Source organism: Tursiops truncatus, chromosome 15, assembly GCF_011762595.2.
Source record: "Tursiops truncatus isolate mTurTru1 chromosome 15, mTurTru1.mat.Y, whole genome shotgun sequence".
In the NCBI taxonomy this organism is placed as follows: domain Eukaryota; kingdom Metazoa; phylum Chordata; class Mammalia; order Artiodactyla; family Delphinidae; genus Tursiops; species Tursiops truncatus.
The window spans coordinates 14,762,172-14,782,804 of NC_047048.1; the positions used below are offsets into that span (position 1 = coordinate 14,762,172).

The 20,633-nt window shown below is 40.2% G+C and overlaps 1 protein-coding gene across 4 annotated transcripts in view; it reads right to left on the reverse strand.

The window, feature by feature from the left end:
- VKORC1L1 (vitamin K epoxide reductase complex subunit 1 like 1) overlaps positions 1-20,283 on the reverse strand; it is a 62,051-nt gene extending 41,768 nt beyond the window's left edge. The window contains exon 1 of one of the 4 annotated variants that reach the window (XM_073792057.1): positions 19,781-20,275. In XM_073792057.1, the coding sequence (XP_073648158.1) occupies positions 19,781-20,142 (362 nt within the window). In that variant the 5' untranslated portion in view covers positions 20,143-20,275. Of the gene's footprint in view, positions 1-19,780 lie in introns of all 4 variants that reach the window. The other 3 variants (XM_073792056.1, XM_019921938.3, XM_073792058.1) reach the window with 3 other exon arrangements.
- Positions 20,284-20,633: the final 350 nt, after the last annotated feature.

The window sequence follows — 20,633 nt, forward strand, 5'->3', positions numbered from 1 at the left end:
CTTCTCTGATTATGACTTATTCTTGAATCCTCAAATACAGGCAAGTTTCCAAAGTTCTGTCCTTGCCATATTTTGTTCTCCATCTGTGCAGGATCTCACCATGTGTAATTTCAACAAGCCCCACAGTTTCCTTTATGACCTCTTTTGCTGCTGACTCTTAACACAACAGAAGCACCATATGTAACTGGCCTTGGACTTCTTCATTCATGAATAGAACACAAAGAAAAAAAAGGCAGAATACAAAATGTAAAATCTCAACTACATCTTAAAATGTGAGTTTATTTATATACATTTATATGTATGTAACCATAAAAAAACCCACGAGTTAATTCAATTAAATGTTAAGAATGATTATCTGTTTTATGAATACTTTTTATTCTATATACTTTTCTGTATTTTCTATACCCACATACACACATAAACAACAAATTTATAATGAGAAGTTTATTTTCTAAATCCCCATGTCTAGCTCACAGCTCCTGCTATTTCACAGGCCAGCATCTCAAACCAAAATTTTCAAAAACCAGTCACATACCTTCCACCTAGAGCCTGCCTGTCTCTTTCTGTTCTATTTAATGGTACAAAGTCCTCCCATAAACTCCAAAGCCATTTCAACTTGTTCCTTTGTCTCCACATCAATCCCCACAGTCAACAATTCCAATGAAACAATGAGTTTCAATTCACAGGAAACAAGATTACTGAAGAAGGCTCTAGACTAATGATCGCAAGCAGTACTGAACAGCTAGCAGAAGGAGAAACCCTCTTAAACAGATCAGAGATAGAGGAGAAACCTGCAAAGAGGAAGCAATGCCCTTGGCAGAGAACCAGGCTGTGCCTGGGGTAAAGAACTAGATTTTGAGATCAAAGTTGGACAATAAACCCAGGGTAAAAACTACTGAGCAGACTGAGGGTCAAGAGACTGGGGACTGGATAAGCCTGCATTTTGGTTGGCACCTACAGATGAAAAAAGGAGAAACAGATGAAAAAAGGAAAAAAAGGAGAAAAAGGAGCAGACTGAGGTTCAAGACACTGAGGACTGGATAAGCCTGCATTTTGGTTGGCACCTACAGATGAAATAAAGCTTCAAATGGCACGTTGGCATAAAGTTGTTTTGCTGCCCAAACTGGCATTTTTGGTTAAGGTGAATAATACACATTATCAACTTTTTACCACATAATTAGCCAGCTCTGAATAATAAGGTCATAACTTTTTATTTTAATGATCTTTTAAAAATAAGTAATAAATGGACAAGGTACAGAATTCAAAGGTCACAAATTGGTTAAATGAACTTTGAGGACATTATGCTAAGTGAAATAAGCCAGTCACAAAAAGACAAGTACTGTGTGACTCTCCATTGATGAGGTATCTAGAGTAGTCCAAGTCATATAATCAACAAAAGTAGAATGGTGATTGCTAGGGGTCAAGGTGAGGAGGAAATGAGTTATTTAATGGGTATGAAAAGGTTCTGGAGACTGCTTGCACAAAGATGTGAATATACTTAACTGCACACTTAAAATGGCTAAGATGGTAAATTTTATGTTATGTGGATTTTGCCACAATTAAAATTTTTTTTAATTTAAAAGTCACAAAACAGTATGCAGAGCAAGTGTCTCCCACTTTGCCCCCAGCCATCCACTTCTCCTCAGAGAAAGCCAGCATTAGTATGTCTTTCTATCCTTCTAGAGATACCACTTTGCCCCCAGCCATCCACTTCTCCTCAGAGAAAGCTAGCATTAGTATGTCTTTCTATCCTTCTAGAGATATTCTATTTATATATGCTTGTATGTACATGCCTTAAAAGAAAATACCCAAATGGAAGTGGTAGCATACTACATATAGTGTTCATGCACATTGGTCTTTTCATTTAATATATCTTAGAGATATTTCTAAAGGAGTTCATAAAGAACTGCCTTACTCCTTTTAAGAGCTACTACTAATTCACTGTATGACTATACCATTAGTTATTTTACCAGTTCCCCACGGATGGATAAATAGGTTTTGTCCAAAATTTTACTATTACAAACACAGCAGTTAATATGCTCATATTATTTAACCTCCATATATACAAATGTGTATGTTTATGTATGTGTGTGCTTACAAGCATAGAAGGGAATTGCTAAAACAAAGGTATGTGCTTTATGACTACGTATATACACTTTTTATTTTAATATTGAAGTATAGCATACAGTCACAAATCCTAGGTTTATAACTTCATGAATTTTCCCAATGTAAACACAACCGTGTAACCAGCACCCACATCAAGATACAGGACATTACAAGCCCCTCAAAGCCCTTCTTGTGTTCCCTTTCAGTGAGCTCCATCAAGGGTAACACTACCCTGACTTCTAACACCATAGATTAATTTTGTCTGTTTTTTTTTTTTTTTTTTTTTTTTTGCGGTACGCAGGCCTCTCTCTGTTGCGGCCTCTCCCGTTGCGGAGCAAAGGCTCCGGATGCGCAGGCTCAGCGGCCATGGTTCCCGGGCCCAGCCGCTCCGCGGCATATGGGATCTTCCCAGACCGGGTCACGAACCCGTGTCCCCTGCATCGGCAGGCGGACTCTCAACCACTGTGCCACCAGGGAAGCCCCTTATCTGGTTTTGAACTTAGGTGTTTGGCTCTTCCACTCAATATTACGTTTGTGAGAATCATCCATATGGTGTATGAACTGTCATTCATTCTTTTTTTTTCCTGCTGCGTCACAGGACATGTGGGATTTTAGTTCCCCGACCAGGGATCAAACCCGCGCCCCCTGCACTGGAAGCACGGAATCTTAACCACTGGACAGCCAGGGAAGTCCTGTAATTCATTCATTCTTTCTCTCTGTAATATTCCATTGTGTAATACATCACAATTTATCCATATTACTCTTGAGGTACATGCATTGTTAATTTTAATGGATATCGTCTGCTCTACATAGTTTAGAATCCTATCATTACTAAATGGAAGTAGCTATTTCTCTACGTCTTAGCTACATTAATCAAACTTTTTTCTTTGCCAATCATATATATTAAAAATGCTTTCAATATACTTTCAATTTGCTTTTCTCTTATTATGATTGAAACTGGGGATCATTTCCTGTTTAAAATTATTTGTTTTTACTTTCAACTGTCTTTGAATGTCCTGTCCCACTTGTCTACTGAGTTGTTGGTCTTTTCTGAATTGATTTAAAAGGACGCCCAGATTTTCTGATTTTTCTTTTTAAAGAAAATTAGCTCCTTATATATGATGCATGGCAAATTTTTTTCCCAGTTTATCTTTGGAGTTCCAACTTTGTTTTATGCTAGTTTTTGCCACACATAGGTTTTATCTGTCTTTATGTGAATTCATCAACTTTTTCTTCCTTATGGTTTCTGGGGTTCTGCAACACTTAGGGCAACTGGAACTGTCATACGTTGCTGATGGGTATAAGCTGGTACAGTCACTCTGGAAAACTGTTTGGCAATATATACTAAAATTAAACATACACATATCCTATGACCCAGCATTTCCACTCAATTCCAACAGAAAATGAGCACTTGTGCTCCCCCCACAAACATGTACAAGAATGTTCTCAGCAGTTTTATTCATTTTACCCACAAAAATATGAACAACCAAAATTTCTATCAACAGAATAAAGGGTGGCATATTAACACAACATAATACGACACGAGTAAAAAAAGAACTGCTACATGCAACATAAATAAATCTCACAGACATAATGTTAAGCAAAAGAAGCTAGACACAAAAGAAGACATACTATATGATTCGCTTTATTTGAACATCAAAACCAGGCAAAACTAATCTCTGAATAGTGGTTATCACTGGTGGAGGCGGTATTGACTGGCAAGAGCATAACGGAGAATTCTGAGATGCTGGAGATAGTCTATATCTTGATTGAGGCGGTGAGTACTTTGTGTATACATACATAAAAATTTGTTGAGTTGGTCCCTTAAAGTATGCATACTTTCCTGTGAATTGTATCTCAATAAAAGTTTTTCTTTTTTTTTTTTTTTTTTTGCTGTACGCAGGCCTCTCACCGTTGTGGCCTCTGCCATTGCGGAGCACAGGCTCCGGACGCGCAGGCTCAGCGGCCATGGCTCACGGGCCCAGCCGCTCCGCGGCATGTGGGATCTTCCCGGACCGGGGTACGAACCCGTGTCCCCTGCATCAGCAGGCGGACTCTCAACCACTGCGCCACCAGGGAAGCCCAAAGGTTTTCTTTTTTAAAGTGAGATAGCAAGCTAGCTTTTTTTCCCAAATAGCTACTCAGTTGACCCCATACTATTTACTGAAGAATTGTTTTCATCCTTATCATATATAACATTTCTATAAATGAGGCTACTTAAGTACTCTCAACTCTGTCCAGTGATAACTTGTCTACTCTGATATTCTTAATTACTTTAGCTTTAACACAGGCTTTAATAGCATTAATACCTCCTTCATGAACACTGGTTTTCATAATTCTTAAAATTCCACATATGTCCTTTCATATGAACTTTAGAATCAAGTTTTGAAAACCCTGTTTGAGATATTGTTATTACACTGAGTTTACAGATTATATTTTATAAACTTCAAGATACCTTCGATGTGAAACTAACATAACACTGTAAATCAACTATACTCCAATAAAAACTTTTAAAAAAAGATACCTTCGATGTAAGATTTACAATTATTTTTATGTAGCACTAAAAAATAAGACATTGCCCAGCTATGACATAATGCTGAGGATTTTTATTTTATGCCTATTGTTAAATTACCTTTTTCTCTTCAAAAATTCTGTTAGGAAGATATGCAAAACCTCTTTTTAGAAATCTATAAAACATTATTGAGAAAAAAATTAAAGAAGACCAAAACACATGGAGAGAAAATACTCATGAATTGGAAGACTCATCGGTATAAAGATTTCGATTACCACTAAACTCATCATTGTGGAACCTCACAAGCTGATTCTAAAATGTATATGCAAATGCAAGGGGCTCAAAATAACCAAGAATTATCTACTGCATATCAAGATTTATAAAACTAGAGTAGTAATTCTCATACTTTTTGGTCTTATACTCCTACAAGTTATTGAAACTCTAAAGAGCTTTAGTTTATGTGAGTTTATTTTTTTTCACATTTGAAACTGAAGCAGAAAATTCTGAAATATTTATTTATTCATTTAAAAATAAGAAACCCATTACATGCTAACAGAAATAACTTTATGAAAAATAACTGTTTTCCAAAACAAAAATATTTAGCAGGAAGAGTGGCACTGCTTTACATTTCTGTAAATCTCTTTAATATCTGGCTTAATAGGAGACAGCTGGATTCTCAAATCTGCTCCTTTATTCAATCTATTTCAATATCACATGTCATGCATCCTCTGGAAAACCTATTGTAGACTCATGAGAGAATGAGAGTGAATAAGGCAAATAACATCTTACTATTACTACGAAAATAGTTTTGACCTCAGAGACCCCCTTAAAGGGTCTCAGGGACCCTAAATGGTCCCAGGAGAACTACTGAAATAGACTATTTAAGACAATGGCACTTTGGCATAAGGACAGACAAAATAGAAAAATGGAAGAAGAGAGCCCAGACAAATCCTCGTACATACTATCAGCTGATTTATGACAAAAGTGACTCTACAGAGCAGGGGAGAATGGACATTTTAAAAAGTGGTGCCACAATAACAGTAACTGGACAGTCATACAGGAAAAGAATTAAACTGACCCCTATCTCACACCATTAAAAAAATTCCACATAGATTGTTGATCTAAATGTGAAAGGCAAAACCTAACAGAAAATAATATAGAATATATCTTCATCACCAGGATACAAAAAGTTCTAATTATAAAGGAAAAGACTGACATACTTAACTACATTAAAATTAAGAATTTCTGTTAATCCAAATATACCTTTAAGAAAATGAAAAGGTAAGGCAAGCCAAAGAGTGGAAGAGGATAGATATCTGCAATATGAGTATCTGAATACACACACACACACACACACACACACACACACAAATAAGACAAAGATAGAACACCAGATAGAAAAATGGGCAAATGACTTTAATAAGCCTTTAATCAGCCTTTCGAAAAGACGATGGTCAATAAACACACGAAAGGCTGTTCAACCCTACTGGTAATCAGGGGAATGCAAATTAAAACCAAAGAGGAGTGTTAAGTAGTACAACCACTTTGGGAAACTGTTCTGTAGTTTCTAATAAAATTAAACGCCTACCTGATGCCCCAAAATCCACTCCTCGATATATAGTCAAGAGAAATGAGTATGTATATATAGAAAGATGTGCATGAGAATATTCATAGCAGCTTAATTCACAATAGCCAAACTTAGAAACAATAATCAATAAGAAAATGATAATCATAAAATGGGACTAAGCAGTAAAAAAAGAATAACTAATAAAACCAACAACTTGGATGAATTGCAAAAAACATTATTATGCTGGGCAGAAGAAGCCTGACACAAAAGAGTTCATACTGTTACAAACCCATTTACATGAAGTTCAAGAACAGGCAAAACAAATTTATAGTGGTAGAAGTCAAAACAGTTTTGTCAGAATAATAGCTTCTGACTGGAAAGGAGTATGAGAGAACTTTCTGGAGTGATGGAAATGTTCTATATCTTCATATGGATATGGTACATGCATATGTAAAATATTCTTCAAGCTGTACATTTAAGATTTTTGCAACTTATTGGATATGACATATACCTCAAATTACACAAAAAAATCCATTACATATAAACCAGAATGGTTACTTTAACAGATTGACAATTCCAAGGCTTGGCAAAGAGATGGAATAACAGGAATTCTCATACACTGCTGGTAGGAATCTAAACTAGTGCAATGACTTTGAAAAATAGTCTGGCATTACCAACTAAAACTGAAGAATCACAGAAGTGTTCACAGCAGTATTATTCATAATTGCTGCAAAGTAAAAACAATTTAAATACCCATCCAAAAAAAGAGCAAAACAATCAACCGTGATATATTTGTATAAAAGAACATTCCGCTGGGCTTCCCTGGTGGCGCAGTGGTTGAGAGTCCGCCTGCCGATGCAGGGGACGCGGGTTCGTGCCCCGGTCCCGGAGGATCCCACATGCCGCGGAGCGGCTGGGTCCGTGAGCCATGGCCGCTGAGCCTGCGCGTCCGGAGCCTGTGCTCCGCAGCGGGAGAGGCCACAGCAGTGAGAGGCCCGCGTACCGCAAAAAAAAATACCGCGTACCGCAGTGACAAACTACAGCTCCATCACACACAGATGAATCTCACAAAATAATGTTGAATGAAAGCAGCCAGAGTAAAGAATACAAAATGAATGGTTCATTTATATAAGGTTGAAAAAGCAGGCAAAACTAAGCTACCAAGTTCGGGTGCAACCTTAGGTAGAAAAGAAAGTGATTATCATAAAAGTCAGGGCAGAGCTTATTCTAGTGAAGGAGAAGTATACTTCATAAGGAGGGCTTTCTGCAGTGCTGAAAATTGTCTGTTTAATGACCTGAATGTTGGTTACAAGGCTTATGCTTTATAACCACCACATCAAAACAAGATGCACAGATCAATGACTTTTCTGTATGTAACAGAACAAAACCAAAAAGGTTACAAATCAGAAAAAAGGTTTAAAAAAGTCAACTGGACCTGGTGACTGATTGGGTTGGGGTGGGGGTTAGTAAAGGCAACCAAGGAAAACGCCCGGGTTGCTGACTTGCACAACTGTTTGGGTGGGATGCCTTTCACTGAGACAGGAAACAGCATTTCAGGGGAAGAATATGAATTAAACTTTGGACATGGTGAATTTAATAGTTCCTTTGAGACATCCAAGCAGAGATGTCCAACAGGCAATTACATATGCAGAACTTGAGCTCAAAGGAGAGGTCCAGGCTAGAAATATAAATTTTGGATTCATCTGTAAGTGAAATCATGGGCAGGGATGTGATTGTTTAGGGAAAGAAGACTGACGAGAGGGTGTACGGCTGATTCCTGGTATGTCAGCATTTAATGGGCAGGTAGAGGATGATAAACCGGTAAAGAAAACTGAGAAGGAATCGAGCGGCGGGAGGACAATCAAGAACGTGTCATGAACCATTAAGCAAAGGAAGAGAACATCTCATGAGTAATTAGTCATTCACTGCAGGTTGATGCATAGTTAAGAAAACATATGGGTTATGTGCAATACTCAGCAAGCCAGTTTTTACTCCACCTCTCTCTGGCTGATTTGAGAGAAGCAACACCCAGAGAGAAAACCAATGCTTCTGAGAATGGTTGCAAGTTTTTGTGTTATCTTTAGAAGTGAGGAATTAAGGCCCCTCTCACTCTTCTCCCTGACTCTCAGGAAGGAAGAAGACAGATTTGGGAGCACTGATAGGTCTGTGTGCTACTGGGTAGAATCACCATGAAAAGGTCAGTACACACGTGCGGGCTCATTTTTCTGCTTCTTCCATGTGACTGAAGTGGTATGAGACGCCTTCAAGAGAGGACTTCCTCTATTCCAAGTGACAGCCAGGGCCAAACCTACTACTTGGGCAGAAAAGGCCAGAGGCAGGTGGCCAAGACCAGATCAGCAGTCAGCCAGGGCAAATGGGCTCTCTCTGGTTACAAGGCCCTGAGCACTGATAGGAATGAGTTAGAGCAGCTTTGCCCACATCGTAAGGGAAAGATCTAGCCACGTTTGAAAACTGGGGAGATGGAGGGTGTCCATCCCATGGCCTGTTTCAGTTTGAAACAAATGAAGCTTAACTAAATTGAGAAAAACAGCATCTCCACATGAAGCAGCTGGGTTCATTCCAGTCTTCTGTCTTAGAGTTTGATGCCCAAGTCCTACTCAAGATGCAAAGTATTTTGGTTTTTCATTGCCGGTACAAATATAAACCTCTCTCTTAGGGACCCTATAGACCTGAAAATAATGGCTGTGGACTGGAGGGAATTCTAGTATTCCTGGATCCCACCGGAATGCCATCATAAAATTTCTCAATTTCTAGCACCACATAAATCACATACAAAACAAAACAAAACCACAATGGGCATTTGGTTAAAATGGCATCAGATTAGCAACTCCAGAACAAGTAGAAAGTCGCAATATGTTTGTTCCTTGATACAAAGATTTTAGTGAAGGTTGTCTCCTTCCCAAATCACCTATAAATTCAGTACAATTCTAATCAAAATGTCAATGGGATTTTTTTTAGAGCTTATCAAAGTAAATTCTAAAATTCACCTGAAACAATACATGCATGAGAACAGCCAAGAAAAATTTGAAAATGAGCATATTTGCTCTATCAGGTATCAAACTGTATTATATAAAGCTACAGGGGAAAGGGGGGCTGTGGTAATGGAATTCTGCAGAAACATACACAAACAAATCACTGGAACTGAACTGAGAGTCCAGAAAGAGGCCCTATGTATATAAGGAAATTCTTGCACCATTTCAAATGTGGACAAGTCAATAAGTGGAATTAGGCAAAAGCTTATCAATTAAAAAAAAAGTACGTTAGATCCCTACCTCACATCCGACAAAAAAGTAAATTCCACACAAACTAAAAGAGTTAAATATGAAAAAACAAATTTCAAATATAACATACAAGAGTTTAAAAAAAATCTTTGGGGGACTTCCCTGGTGGCACAGTGGTTAAGAATCTGCCTGCCAGTGCAGGGGACACAGGGTTCGAGCCCTGGTCCAGGAAGTTCCCACATGCTGCAGAGCAACTAAGCCCGTGCACCACAACTACTGAGCCTGTGCTCTAGAGCCCACGAGCCACAACTACTGAAGCCCACGTGCCTAGAGCCCGTGCTCCGCAACAAGAGAAGCCACCACAATGAGAAGCCCGCACACCGCAACGAAGAGCAGCCCCCGCTCGCCACAACTAGAGAAAGCCCGCGTGCAGCAAAGAAGACCCAACACAGCCATAAATAAATAAATAAATTTATAAGAAAGAAAATCTTGGGACTTCCCTGGCAGTCCAGTGGTTGGGACTTCGCCTTCCACTGCAGGAGGGTTTGGGCTTCCCTAGTGGCGCAGTGGTTGAGGGTCCGCCTGCCGATGCAGGGGACACGAGTTCGTGCCCCAGTCCGGGAAGATCCCACATGCCGCGGAGCGGCTGGGCCCGTGAGCCATGGCTGCTGAGCCTGCGCGTCCAGAGCCTGCGCTCTGCAACGGGAGAGGCCACAACAGTGAGAGGCCTGCGTACCGCAAAAAAAAAAAAAACAAAAACAAAAACAATGCAGGGGCTTCCCTGGTGGCGCAGTGGTTGAGAGTCCGCCTGCCAATGCAGGGGACACGGGTTCGTGCCCCGGTCCGGGAAGATCCCATGTGCCGCGGAGCGGCTGGGCCTGTGAGCCATGGCCGCTGAGCCTGCGCATCTGGAGCTTGTGCTCCGCAACGGGAGAGGCCACAACAGTGAGAGGCCCGCGTACTGCAAAAAAAACAAACAAACAAACAAAAAAAAAACAATGCAGGAGGGTTTGATCCCTGGTCGGGGAGCTGGGATCCTGCATGCCTTGCAGCCAAAAAACCCAAAACATAAAACAGAAGAAATATAGTAACAAATTCAATAAGACTTTAAAAATGGTCCACATCACAAAAAAAAAAATCTTAAAAAAAAAAAAAACTTGGGATGGTAGAGATTTTGATAAACAAGATTAAAGAAAAAACAAAAAAACTCAAAAGCTACAAAGAAGTCGAAGATGGGACCACATAAAAAGTTTAAACTTCTGTATGAATAAAAATACCATAAATGGGTTTCCCTGGTGGTGCAGTGGTTGGGAGTCCGCCTGCCAATGCAGGGTACATGGGTTCGTGCCCCGGTCCGGGAAGATCCCACATGCCGCGGAGCAGCTAGGCCCGTGAGCCATGGCCGCTGAGTCTGCACGCCCGGAGCCTGTGCTCCACAACGGGAGAGGCCACAGCAGTGACAGGCCCGTGTACCGCAAAAAAAAAAAATAATAATAATACCATAAATGAAATTAAAAGACAAGTGAGAAACTAGGAGAAAATATCTGTAATACATATAACAAAGGATTAACTACTTTGATATCTAAAGAATTCCTGCAAACCAATAAGAAAAAACGACAACACTGCAGGGAAAAATTGGGCAAAGGCATGAACAGGCAATATCCAGAAGGAATATGAATGCCCGTTAAACATATGTCTGTACAAAAATTAGGTTACAGACTCATCTAACACCTGATAAGCTACATTCTAGATGATTAAGAAATTAATTTTTTCAAAACTAAGAGAAATTATAAATTCATCAGATATCAGAATGAGAAATGCCCTTCTAAACTTAAAACCTATAAGAAAAAATTAAAAAGAAAAATAATTAAATTTTATATACTTAAAAAAAAACCCGGCTTCCTTGGTGGCGCAGTGGTTGAGAATCTGCCTGCCAATGCAGGGCACACGGGTTCGAGCCCTGGTTTGGGAAGATCCTACATGCCGCGGAGCAACTAGGCCCATGAGCCACAACTACTGAGCCTACGCGTCTGGAGCCTGTGCTCCGCAACAAGAGAGGCCGCGATAGTGAGAGGCCTGCACACCGCGATGAAGAGTGGCCCCTGCTTGCCGCAACTAGAGAAAGCCCTCACGCAGAAATGAAGACCCAACACAGCCAAAAAAAAATAAATATAAAAATAAATAAATTTTTAAAAAACCCATAGTACTGCAAAAATTAATGAAATTGAACTAAACTGGCAAAAATATTAACAAATATAATAAAATATTCATATCCTTTAAGTATATAAAGCATTTGTCTAAATCAATATAAAAATTCTAAGATCTATACAGGCAAGACTGGAGAAGAAAGGCAAACAGTTAATAAAATGTGAAAAACATTAAACCTTACTTATACCTTGGGGGGAAATGCAAGTCAAAACAATGAGAGTTTCATTTTTCATACATGAAACTGATAAAGGTCTAAAAAATGAGAATGCCCAATATGGCAGGGGTACAGGGCACTTGACATTCTCTTACATTACTGGTGGAATTTTTAATGACATAAGAAAATAGTTGTGACATGTTAGATGAGGAGAAAAGATATAAAGTACGTACAGTATGATCTCAACCGTATTTTAAAATAAGAGCTAAGTTTTATGAGCACTTACTTCTGTGCCTGGCACTGTGCTAAGACCATTTACAGGTATTGGTGCATTGGTGCACTTCATACAATAATCCTGAGTTAGACGCTATTATTATCCTCATTTTACGGAGGAGGAAACTGCGACGAGATCAAGTTATGGAACCAAGGTTTCAACCCAGTTACACTTGCTCTAGAGTCTATGATAGTAACTATTAGCACAAAGCAGAGGAGGAAATAAATCAAACTCCTAAGACAAAGTGATGTTGAATATACTCCACTTAATTCCTATTTTGTCATGGATTTTCCATTTTACTTCTCAAACACAATGATGGTCTTTAAAAGGTCAATAATCACACAACAGTGACAACAGCATCCTTGAAATGCCCCTAAGTTACAGGTGCTAACAACAAAAGAAACTTTATAGATCATAATCCAGGGTATTTAAAAATGTTGTTTAGCAAAAGAACTTTTTTGTAAATGAAAATTTAAATGGATCTATGATATGAGAAACAGATTAAAGCAGTATTGCATTGTATTAGTGTATTTGAAAAGCTCAAATTTATAACATTTACAATGAAGCTCTTCTGGTGAATACAAACTTCAAATTATGGATGATTAGGGCAGTCGAATTTGTTTTGTTTGACTGCCCAGTATCAAGAAAAACCTGATTCACAGAGAGTAGCAATTGCAAATAAGAGTTTTTGTGATTCTTTAAAAAACAGCACATAAATGCTATCTGAGGATTTTATTACACCTGTCCGGAAGTCCAAGTAGAACATTTCTAAGTTAAACCTCTAATAATATTAGGAATGAGAATACTTGGTAACCACAAATATTTTGGTAAAAAATAAAAATCTTAAAATATATACTAATCATGACATCAAGGCATTATACATAAGGCAGTCACATGTTATTGCACAATGCAATGAGAGTTGTCTATAGGAGCAAACTTGCTCATATAATTTTACAAAAGCAAATAAGGACTGATCTGAATTTTTAAAAGACCAGTGTAAAGCTACAATCTTTCCAATCAATAAAAATTTTAAAAATTCAAGTATAGGCACAAAGAAAGCAAGAAACACTATTATAAGGATTGTTATCTGGCTGTTGGCGTTATGGATAATTTTCATTTTTTCTTTTTGCTTATTTCCCCTCAAACACCCTAAATACGCTACTTTTTTTTTCTTTTTTACTTTTATTTTTAAAATAGTTATAAATCACAGGAATTTTCAAAAAAATGTACAGGAAGGTCCTGAGGACCCTTCACCTAACTTCCTTCAATGGTAATATCCTACATAGCTCTAGTGTAAGATCATAACCAGGAAACTGACCTTGGTACAGAGTTTACTCATATTTCACCACTTCTACATTCGTGTGTGTGTGTGTGTGTGTTGTGTGTGTGTTCTATGCAATTTTATCACATTTGTAGCTTTGAGTAACCACAGCTGAGATACAGAACTGTTCCCTCCCCACAAAGCTCTCTCGTGCTGCCTCCTTAACCACCCCTTCCCCCATTCCTAACTCCCAGCAACAGCTAAGCTATTCTCCATCTCTATAATTTTGTTATTTCAATAATGTTATATAATGCAATCCTATAGACTGCAACCTTTTATGATTGAATATTTTTTTTACCTAGATAACCCGGCAGTACAAATCAGCGGTCTCTAATGTAAAATTTAGCATGAGATACATCTGAGTGTATATAAATGTTTATAATGTTTTAAAGTTTACAATGTTAAAAATGTGACTCAAATGCTTATGAAATCCCTGTTGTACCACCACAGAACTAAGATTCTGGGGGATGAATTTTAAAAATTGATAATCTAATACAAGTCTAGTGCAATCTAGTACAAACACTGTACAGAAGAGAAACCCAAGGCACAGTGCTTGTTAAGTTTTATCTATGTTTACAAGAACACGTGGCTTACAAGAATGCCTGGTTTTGCATTCTTCTGGCCAAGATCTAGATTCCAGTCCTCTCCCAACCCAGGTAAATCTACATTACATTCAAATATGACCATTTGCTATTCCCCTCAAAATGGTCACCGTTTTCTGCCTTTCCTCATGTTGTTTCCTAGAATCCTTCCAAATCATCAAGGAAATGAATTCCTCTTAAATTCCTGGTTCTGGTGACTTAACCCCACCACACCCCAGGCCCAATTCTTCTGTTTCTCTATGCAGCAGGTCCTTATGACTCAACACCTCTCTCAGGAAGGACTACCCCACCCCAGTACAAATTCATACTAACATTTTCCCCTCCCCTCTACACCTCCAGGTACGTAGATCCACTTTATCTTTCTTCTCTCGGCTATTCTGTTAGGTCTTCCTGATAGCTCACCCCACTCTATACCTGTTCACTCACTAGGTGTGACAAATGCCTTATCTTCACAAGTTTAGGCTTAGAAGGCAAAGACTCCAGGGATTTACTTCTTGAATACCGTGCCTTCAGAGTAATGTTCTTGCTTTTCCAAAAAGATTGCTCCCAATAAGTAAAAGCTAAAACACAAACATACAGATGCAAAAAAAAAAAGCATAGATGTTTGCATATTTTTAAAAATTTGGCTGATATGGGTATCACTATATCAAAATCAGATCAAATGGAATCTAAAGTAGTGGTAAAGAGCCAGATTGCCTGGGTTAAAATGTGGCCTCTGCCACTGTACTATCTAAATCAAGTTTCATTTACATTCTGTGTGCTTCAATTTTCTCATCTGTAAAATGGTGATAAAAGTGCCTCACAGGACAGCTGTGAGAATTAAATAAACTGCATTTAGAACACTGCCTAGTACACAGTAAACATTATCCAAGTATTAACAACTATCTCTAATGCATGGCAATCCAAGTTCACCTCTTTGTGATATCCCTCTATTCCCCTTACATTCTTTGAAGTCCATACTGCTTCTGAAATTTCCATACCAAGAAACAATGGTCACGTAAGAACCTGTATTTTATTTATTAAATTCATCTTGGTCAAAACTAACCAGTAGAACAAATTGTTTTTAACATAGTGGTAGCAGTTATTAACATTCACCAAATATGAATGTAAGCACTTAAAAGTATGGTGGTGATGGAAAGAATGCTAGCAAAGAGTAAAGTACAGATCAGAACATAGAATATGGTAGTTTTATGTGTAAAAAATGGGGAGACTAATATGGTCATATTTATGCTTGTATATGCATAAAATGGCTCTGTAAAGTTTCATGTCTGCTTAAGGAAAGGGAGAACTACAAGTCTGGGGGCAGGGTTCTGAAGGGGACGGTTCGCTATATATGCTTTAGTATCTTTCAAACTTGAAGCAGTGAATATATTACCTATATAAGAATTTAATTTTAAAAATGGAGGAGGGTGGGGTGGTGGTCCCTCTAAACAAGTACTCTGGAAGCCAGGCTTCTAGTCCCAATCTGCCACTAACTGTGTTACCTTGCACAAGTCATTTAACCTCTGAGTCTAGCTGAACTAAGCAAGGGGCAGCACAGATTCCTAGGTTCTATTCTAATTCTAAAAATGTGTCTCAAAGAGGGGGGTAGTAAACAGATGGTACCATTTTTAAGACATGAGAGGGGTACTAGTCCAACATTTTGCGAAATAAGGCAACTTTTTGAGGACCTGAATTGTCAAGCCTCTTCATCTTTCAAAATCATTTTTTTCTTACATAAAAGCTCTTCTTAGAAGGGGTCTAATGCAACGTATAGGAAATACCTATAAAGAATATTCTACACATTATTTTGTGTCTCTTGCCACACTTTTGGAGTTGTTTTAAATGGATTTTAAGTCTTTATACTATGCCATGGAGTGAGCAATAAAGTACTCTAAAACAATTTACATTTAAAATACATAAATGACTACACCTAAGACAAGTAACTTGTACTATTTAAAGGCGTTTATGATCAGACATTGCAAAAAAATAATCATACCACCTCCAGTCAATAACAGCTGTAACTAATCGAGTACATACTTTATTTCAAGTATCATCCATTTATTTATTCCATGTATCCTCCTTAATCCTACCCATTAATCTGGCAAAGTAGGTTTTAATATCCCCATTTAACCAAGAAGCAACTGTAGCTCCATGAAGATGAGTGACTAGCTTGAGGCCACAGTCTAACAAGTGGACGAGCTAGGAGTCCACCCAGAACCTTTGGATCTGAACTTAGTGCACTGGACAGGGATTAGCAGGCAGGCTGGTGCAGACTTGCAACAAGCTTTTAGTAATTTAAATAAAAATGAGGAAAAATGAGAAGAAAGTAAACTTTTTAATAAACCTAAGTGATTCAATTTAAAGATCTTTCATACTGAGATTCAGTTCTTTCTAATTATTTGAGTTAAAATATCCTTACTTACAATGAAATGACAGTGACAGCAGATAGTGGTATGGGTTACTGTTGCTGTTTTTATTGACTATAGCCAGCCAGCAGAACAAACTGGCACCTCTATTGCAGCCTCCCAATTTGGGGGGGAATACTTCTTTTGAAATCCAAAAATCTGAGAACTACTTCCTTAGACAATGATGCCTCCCAAAATAATAGAGGACTTACACACACACACACATATAGCCCTCAAGATTCTCTCATTAATCTCTACTTTATTTGGATTAGAACTCTTAAGGATTAAGAAATGAGAAGAAAGTGAGTTTCAGCAATCCAAAATCACATGAGTTAACGCTGGATTCTGGCAGAGAACCTTCCTCAGGATTTCATTGGTTAATTTTTCTCATGCTTTATCTTTAATTCTACTCAAACCTGGGCTCAAACTTTCTGTTCCTAAAATAGTCACACTTTGGGACTTTCCTGGCGGTCCAGTGGTTAACACCCCACGCTTCGGGCTTCCCTGGTGGCGCAGTGGTTGACAGTCTGCTTGCCAATGCAGGGGACACGGGTTCGTGCCCTGGTCCTGGAAGATCCCACATGCCGCGGAGCGGCTGAGCCCGTGAGCCATGGCCGCTGAGCCTGCGCGTCCGGAGCCTGTGCTCCGCAACGGGAGAGGCCACAACAGTGAGACGCCCGCTTACCGCAAAAAAAAAAAAAAGAGACTCCACGCTTCCAATGCAGGGGGCGTGGGTTCGATCCCTGGTCAGGAAACTAAGATCTCACATGCCCCTGTGGCATGGCCAAAAATAATAATAATAAAATTTTTTAAATAAATAAAATAGTCACATTTTTTACTACTACTGCTAACTGGCAATCAATACTTAAGTCAAATAAAAAGAACTACAACTTGAGGTCTCCAATAATCTGCTTTTATTTAAAGCCTTTTTCACTTTGACAAAATAAAAACTTTTAATTATGTTTAGTCTACCTACTTCCAAAAGAAAATTGATCTATAAATTAGACTCAAGCCACTTTAATTTCCAAATTTCTGTATCTCCATCATATATATATAATATATATAGTTTATATATATATAATGTATATATGTATTGATATATATGGTTTTGCAAGCAGTTTATAAACAGGTTGGTCAAACTGTCTAAATTTCTTGAATTTTATTGTGTACACAGCAAATAAGCTATTTATTCCTCTTACTAGCATGTCTTATTTCTTACCTATCTTCCTTTAGTGAGCATCAAATTTAAAATATTCTATGTACACAGCTACACAATTAAACATTAGTGTCAGTCACAACATATTAAATTCACACTTAAAACTATAAAGAGATCCAGATATTTTTAGTCTTACACATATACTTTATATATAATCTCACTTGATGTTATTTATATTATCTTATGGTGCTTTATTAAACAGACATCAGAACACAAAAACCTGGACCTTGCAGGATACATAACTGAAAATATTTATAATCTATACTTATTACATGGTTCAAAAACACGCTTTTTTAAAGGAAAGCCAATATTAAGAACTTAAACATACAGTCTGGATAACATAAAGCACTCTTTCCAAGTCCAAATGTTAAAAGGTCTGGTTAAAGTTATGATAGACTATAGTGTTTCCAAAAGCTAAAATTGGTAATAATTCTGCTTAAATTCCATATTAATCTAATATCAAAAGTTATTTTTATTCCTTTTTTCAAATACCTGAAATACACTGCTGCTTTGTCTTTTCATTATATATTTAGTTAGCTAACTTTGGGTGCAAGGTACTTTAAATATAAAAGTCCTTTCCAATGGATAGTGAAAATAATATAAAAATGTTTGTATAAAATACACTCAGTGATTCTCAAAGGATATCTGAGAGTCTATTAGGTCTATTAACTTGGTTCAAAATACCCAACAACAAATGTGAGGTTTTGTCACATTGACATATTTTAACTGTTAACTGGTATCTACATTTTAAACACATTATGTCTAATGTAGCAATAATGATGACTATTTTTCCACTAAAAAGCTACAGGATTTTGGTTTAAGAGCAAATGAGAAAGAGTACGTGGCTCACCAAGAAGGCTGTCAAAGTGGAAAAGATCAGCAGTCTGAAATTTGTAAATAGTAACAAGACAAACTCCAGTGCTAGGTCGTTCATGTAATCACCAATATGTAGGTCAAAATAAACTAGTGAGCTATACATTACTGTCTACGTAGTAATTTACAGAACAATGTGAGAGGAAGAAACTGCTCAAATGTGACTACTGTTAACAAACTCAAAATATTAGGCATAGTAATGTCTCTATTAAAATTATAACTTATCAATTGTGAAATAATTTTTTTCACTATTTCTACTTTTAAAAAATGAACCCTCCTCAATTAAAAAAAAAAGAGCAGCCACTTTTAAGATGTAAATTCCTCTTTTTTTCAAAGTAACTTACCCAGAAAAATCTAATGCAGAAAATAAAGTGTAACAGATAAATCGACTACAACATTTTTAAAAACCTAAAAGTATCAGTAAAACAAACCAATCCCTCCAGTTTAGCAATGCGTGTATTTTTAAGCTTCGGTGGGTATACCATTATAATAACCAACAACGTTTAAATGGCACCCTAATGCCCCAAACATCATCATTACACATGACATACTCGTATTTTACTCAAATTATGCTTAGACCAGATCCAAACTCAGGCCATTCCCCCCTCGCGGGCACACTGAAATATACGAGGGGGAATCCAAGAAATCAGATATGTTAAGTGCAGGTATCTCCTTCCAGAGTAGGGTCAAATTCTTGTTTGCCCGCAAATGTCACTGTCTCAAGAAGTCTGCAAATTCTCATTAGCGCTACAGAGTACAAAGAGGCCTGACCACGGAAACACCTGTCCTAACACCGGGAAGACAGTGGGAAATGCAAACCCCGAGCCCACGCCGGCCGTACAGCCTTGGGCAGCAGCAGCGACCCCAGACGAGGGGTGGACACTGACCTCATGGCTCCCTCGGGCAGGCTCCCACACCCCCGACTCGCCTTCCCGGGCGAGAACCACTAAATCTGTCAAGCCGGCCGGGACCCACCCTCCGCGAACCCCGCTTGCTCCCTCCGAGCCCGGCCCCAGCCTGCCCAACTACCCCCGGTCCGCTCCGGCCTCGCGGCTGCACTCTGCCACCTCATCCCTCCTTGCCGGTCTCGCGGCCCCGCCACCTCAGCCTCGGCGGCCTGCACTCGGGCCGCCCCACCCCGGCCGCCGCCCCCCGGCCCCGGCCAAGGCTCCCGGCCAGGCTCACGGCGCCGTCGGTCCCTTCGCGGCCCGATCCCCGCCGCCCCCCAGGCCCGAGCTCCCGCCGCGCGCTCCCCACCCCCAGCCTCCGCCCTCGCCCCGCTCGGCCGCTCCCGGCCCGCTCCCCCTAGCCGGGCTACCTGGAGGCAAGGGCGGCAGAGCACTTCACCCAGGGCCCCAGGTCGCAGAGGGCCCGGTGCTCGGGGTCCCGCTCCTTCTCTCGCTCCACGTGGTAGGCGTAGATGGAGAGCAGGATCCCGGCGGCGCACACTGCATACCGGGCCACCCGCTCCCAACGCGGCACCGACACTCTCAGCAGGACGGGCGCCGCCATCTTCCCCCCTCCGCCGCCGCCGCCGCCTCCTTCGCCGCCGCCGCCGCCGCCTCCCTCCGCCTCCACCTCAGCCGCCGCCGCCCGTCGGGGCCCGACCCAGCCGCCGCCGCTACCGTTACCGCCTCCGCCGCCACCGCCACCGCCGCCGCCGCCGCCGCCGCGCCCCATTGGCTCGACCGCCTCCTCCGGGCCCCGCCCCCACAGGCGCGCGGCCCAACCGCCCCAAAAGGAGAGATCCTGGCGGGGCGGGGAAGGCGCGCGCGGGCGCGGAGTGGGGAACGGAGTGCGCAACCGGCCGGGAGGCCGGCCGGGGGGCGGAGCCGGAGGCAGTGCGGCGCGCGCAGCGGGCGGGGCCGAAGGAGGGGCGGGGCCATGGGAAGGGAAGGGCGGGGCTCTGGGAGGGGAGGGGAGGGGAGGGGAGGGGAGCGGAGCGGTGGCGCGGGCGGGCCCTAGGGTACCCGGTGAAAGGAATAAATTTCAAAGATACCACCGTGTGTGACTGGATAAGCCCTTGGCCCCACCTCCTGCGGGTGGTAATCAATTGCCATACTTTCTGCCTTTTTTTTTGTCATTATCACTTGATATTTTCTGACCCAATCCAAATTAGCCTTGGCCATTTCCCAGAGCTCCAGAGCCAAGCTCCAGAGCCACGTTTACAT